This window comes from Trifolium pratense, linkage group LG5 (genome assembly GCF_020283565.1).
Source record: "Trifolium pratense cultivar HEN17-A07 linkage group LG5, ARS_RC_1.1, whole genome shotgun sequence".
In the NCBI taxonomy this organism is placed as follows: Eukaryota; Viridiplantae; Streptophyta; class Magnoliopsida; order Fabales; family Fabaceae; genus Trifolium; species Trifolium pratense.
The window spans coordinates 28,707,119-28,712,570 of NC_060063.1; the positions used below are offsets into that span (position 1 = coordinate 28,707,119).

General features: G+C 36.0%; 1 protein-coding gene across 1 annotated transcript; it reads left to right on the forward strand.

The window, feature by feature from the left end:
- Window positions 1-1,740: 1,740 nt before the first annotated feature.
- On the forward strand, window positions 1,741-2,085 carry LOC123886396. Its single transcript, XM_045935716.1, has one exon. The coding sequence runs from the start codon at window positions 1,741-1,743 to the stop codon at window positions 2,083-2,085; it is 345 nt and encodes a 114-aa protein (XP_045791672.1).
- Window positions 2,086-5,452: the final 3,367 nt, after the last annotated feature.

Genomic DNA, 5,452 nt, shown 5'->3' on the forward strand with positions numbered 1-5,452 from the left:
TCTAAAGTACCATATAATTATTATTATTTTTTTTTTTTTTCATTTTTTGTTCCACTGTATGTCCCTCTCCACTTGTACACCATATATAGTTTTACCCGTGAAGATCAAGTCCCGATGGAAATGTCATAAACACACTATAAATCCAACTGAAAAGACGAAGCATAATTGATACTCCGTCGGACCATAATTATAAATAAAAAATACTCTTTATTAGATTCGTTGAAAAAAATATTATATTTAGTCTATATTATTGATCAGATACATGACTTTTTCAATGAATCTAAAAAGTGATTTTTTGCTTATAATTGTGTCCGGAGGGAGTATTGCGAAACCAAACATGGCAGATGTATTGATCAAGAACAAAATAATCTTCAATTTTAGAAAATGTTATTTGCTTTGGCCCTATTTTAAAATAATTAATGTTTTCGGAAGTATCTACTCCTCCGTCCCAAAATATAAATAAATAATGGTAAATAAAAGTGAATGTATTTGGTCCAAACTCTTAACCAAACATATCAAATTTCATTTACTCATTTTTGCTTATATTTTAGGACAGATAGAGTATTTCGATGATTCAAATTAATATGATAAAATATCTATAATTCCTAACTCAACTGATAAAAATGTCGAAATTGTTAATCAGAACATCATGATCGATGTTTAACCCGTCTATCTAAAAAAAATTAATATGATATAGTTTGTATTACAACTGAAGAAATTTAGTGATTTTTCTAATACATACTTATAATGCTTAAAATAACTAACGTTTGAATTAATCTAAATAAGTTTGAATTAGTTACAACTAAAAAAATGTAGTAATTTTTCGAATACATATACTTCCAAAGTGATGTTAGCATCCTTACATTATATCACAAAACAAAAAAAGTTGCTAATTATACAATGACTCTCTTTTTTTGACAAGAACTATACAATGACTTCTTCTAATATATCAACGCGTGGTTTATAATTCTTCTTTACAAAGTTTGCTTCTTTTTTCAATGTTTGAGTTATAACTCTTGTCATCTTTAATTGTCAAAAAAAAACTCTTGTCATCTTTAGTATTTATACAACAACATTAACTATAATTGGGTTATATGTTAGATATGTGTTGATTCTTGTATATGATCATGCTTAGTAGTAGGCCTAAGTGCGTGTACTTGGCTTGTTAGGCTTGAGAGTTTGCGCGCGCGTGGATTGCTTAATGTCCAAGTTAGCTTGTTTGGTTGTTTTGGTTGTTGTAACCGTTTTGTACTCTTAGTGTATTGGCTATATAATGTCTTGCACATCACTAATAAGATCAAGGGATTCCATTTGCCTCAACATTTGGTATCAGTTTACCGGTTCCAACGATCCAATTCTTTGATTCATAACCGCAGTTAGTTACAAAGATTCATCGTTCTTTCCTTTCTTGCTTGAAACTTCCATGGCGGAATCAAGCAATTACCTGCAACCATCTATTCCTCGATTCGATGGTCACTATGATCATTGGTCCATGCTTATGGAGAATCTGCTGAGATCCAAAGAGTATTGGAATCTCATTGAAGACGGCGTTGTTGTTGCTCCTGCAGGAGCATCGCAAGAACAAATTCAACTTGCACATGAGAGCAAATTGAAATATTTGAAGGCTAAAAACTATCTGATTCAAGCAATTGATAGATCAATACTTGAAATGATTCTTGGAAGAGGCACAACCAAAGAAATTTGGGATTCAATGCGACAGAAGTATCAAGGATCCTCAATATGAAGATTGGTGAATCCATTGAAGAGTATTTTTCAAGAACACTGTCCATTGCCAATAAGATGAGTAGTCATGGTGAGACTGTGACACAGAGTATGCTTGTTGAAAAGATCTTGAGATCTTTAACATCTAGATTCAACTATGTTGCTTGTTCAATAGAAGAATCAAATGACACAACAACCATGACAGTTGATGAACTGCATAGTAGTTTGCTTGTTCAAGAACAGAGGATGAAAAGTCAGAAAGAGGAGCAAGAACAAATCCTCAAGGTCTCTCATGGTGGGAGAGGTTACAGTGGTAGAGGAGACAATTCCTATGGCAGAGGTCGTGGTAGAGGCAGGGGATGAGGTGGAAGAGGTGCTAGTTGAAGGTGTGAAAACACAAGAAGGGGGGGGTTGAATTGTGTTTTAGCTAAGTTAAAACTTTTTCAAGTTCTTAACTCAACTACGTTAGCAGCGGAAAAGTAACACAATAAATAACAAGTTAAAGAGAGAGAGAGAGAGATCACACAAGCAATTTATACTGGTTCCTCTCACAAAACGAGAGTAGTCCAGTCCCCTTGCACTTCCAAGGGAGTTCACTATAATCACACAAGATTACACCTGCTCAAGCACACAAGCAAGAGACTTCTCAACAATGCTCAAGCACACAAGCTTAAGACTTCACACTTAAACACACAAGTTTAAGTCTCACACTTAAGCACACAAGCTTAAGTTACACACGTAACAATAAAGTATATAAAAATATACAAGTGCTCTTAGATGAACCTAAAGAGAGCAAATACAAGTATTACAGAGTATTTGGCTAAAGTGCAAAAACACTTGAGAGAGGTTCAGAGCTTGTATATCAGAGAGTTCAGAGTTTTGTTCAGCGCACGTTCAATTCTTGATAATTGTATATTTGTTGTAGCTGAATCTTCTAGTATATATACCACTAGAAAAGAGTCGTTGCAAGAGAACCGTTGGAGTTGATAAACTTTTGTCTTCAAGCAGTCTGTCTTGATGCAGTTGGTTGTATCCAAAACTAAGAAAGAGTTTCAGGTACTTTGACTACTGCAGAGTGGACTTTCCTTATTCAGCTAACAAAACTGAAGACCCACGTTCTCAAGTTAGGACAGACAAAACAGAGGTAGCTGAACTGATCAGGCTTGAAAGGTCCTTTTCTCCATTGGTAGAAGAGTTGACTGGTGAAAGGAATCTTCACAGCTTTCAAAGAGATCTTCAGAGTTTGATGAAGCTCGTAGACAGACAGAAGTACTGAAGTCTTCATCCTCTGAACGTTGTAACCTCTGAAGTCCAACATCTTCTGAGCGCTTGTGAACTTCTGAGTTCACATCCTCTGAACTCCACTCAGGACTTAAATGATGCTTATATCTGCGCACTCAAAATAAATTTTTAGTCCTTCCAATTGTTAATTAATACTTTGTTATCATCAAAACCTTTATAGATTTAGGGGCAAACATTTTTAAATCAATTTTGTTCCAACAATCTCCCCCTTTTTGATGATGACAAACATAAGTATTAATTGACAATTGTTGTTAAATTAACTTATCATGTTTCTCTTAGGTTTCTGAGGTTTGCAAGCTCCCCCTAAGATTGATACTCCATAAAGTCTGAACTTTATGTTTTATCCATGATATTTTAATTTAGTATAAGATTAAGATGTTTGAAATAGAACAAATTTCATATCTTTCTTCAGAGTGAGAGGTTTGCAAGCTCTCCCCCTAAGTCTCATAAGGCTAAGTTAAAATTGCACTCTTAACTTATCCTTACTTATGAAATTTATTTTAGTTTCAACTAACTTAGTCTCCTCCTTGAAATACGTAAAACAACTTAAAAGTAACAACTTTTAACATAACAGATAAAAGCGAGATAAAAGGCGTGGTTTCAGTTTTGGAACATATCAATTAATGCGTAACTACTCCCCCTTTTGTCATTATCAAAAAGTAAGACAAAGTTATAAAACCAAGACAGTCAAAGAAGAAAGAGTGGTTGTTACAAAGGTGAATTAATTTTAAAAACAAAAACCAACGCGCTCAAGGGTTTATAAAAAAGGAGCGATTTAGCATGCCTGCTTCACGTAAAATCAAGAAGAAACAAGCGAAGCAAGAGAAAGTAGGAATAATGAAAAGATTTAGTTTACGCATCGCTGAGTTTAAGAGAAAGAAGAACGAAGAGAAACGCGAAGACGAAGAGAAGGATAAAGAAGACAACAAGAAACCAGAAGATGCTGAGATAATAATCATCTCATCAGACTCTGAAGCTGAAGAGAATGAAGATGATGCTGACTATGTGGAGTTCTTGGCTAGCTATGTTCCAGAAGAGGAACAGGAAGAAGAAGAACAAGAGCAAAACCCAGATCCCATTGAAATTTCATCAGAGGATGCTGAGGAGAAATCAGAGATTTCTTCTGAGTTTTATCCATCTGATTAGGATTAGTTTGTCTTTTTCTTTTTCTTTTTACCAATGTACTCTACCTTATCAGATCATTAAAAAAAAATTTTAGTTTAAAAGCATCTTGTGTTCTTATGTTCTTATTTATCAAAAAAAAATTAGCACAAGCAAAACAAACAAAACATAAACCAAACCACATAACAAATAGCTTAAAAAGAAAATTGTTCAGAGGATAAACAGAGAATAAAAAGAAAGCATAAAACATGTGCATAGAATCCTAGGGTTTCTTAAGAAAGGCTAAGAGTTGGTCAAATTTGTCATTCAAGGATCCCACATTGGAAACTAAACCATCCACCTTGGTTTCCAATGTCTCTTGAGCAGCTCTTTGACGTTCTAGACCTTCTTGCTGTTCCCTCAGTGCTTCTTGAAAAATCTGCAACTGATCAGCCATAGCAGGAGCTTGATCTTCAATCACAGGTTCTGGTTCTTCAATCATAGGTGCCTTGCCTTTATCAGAGGGTTCTCCTTCCTCTGGATAGTCTATCATCAGCACATCCTCTTGATTCTGAGAGGCAAGCACATCCAGTACATCCTCTTCTGTGGCATCCTCAGTAGGTAGCTCATTTGCCAACTCAGCAACTCTAGCAGCAGCTTCTTCCAGACGTTCAGTCTCAATCCTTTGATCCTCAAGACGTTGCAGAAGAGTAGAATCAACCCAGCAATCTTGAAATTCAGACAAACGCCTCACAGCAGCAGCTATAGCAACAAGCTTAGCACGCTCATGCTCTTCATGATTGAATGGCGTTAACCTTTTCAACTCAGCCCTAGCTAGATTGTTCCTCATGAAGCTTATACCTTCCAGATCCCGTTTACCAATAACAGCCTTAACCTTTGCAGCAGCAACATCCAAAGCATTGCAAAGCCTTGCCTTAATGCTTGATACTTCAAGATCCACATCAGAAGGACAAACTAAGAACCTGTCCTTTATTGTAGATAATCTAAGCAAGTCTTCATGAAATTGAGTGGATAGATTACTAAAAGTGTTGGATGATGAGGGTGAAGGATTGGGAATGGTAGAGAGAGTAGGTGTTTCAGTAGCTGGCTTGGGAGCACAAGTGTGAATACGCTCAGGAGAAGCATGTTCAGCACTTGGGTTAGGATGGGGTTCAGGGGTTGGTTCAGATGATGAGATGTCAGAAGTTGATTCAGGGTGAATATGTTCAGGAGATGGTTCAGGGGATTTATGTTCAGGAGATGGTTCAGGAGCAGTTTGTTCAGGGGTTGGTTCAGGAGATTTGTGTGGAGAAGGTTGTTTTGTGGG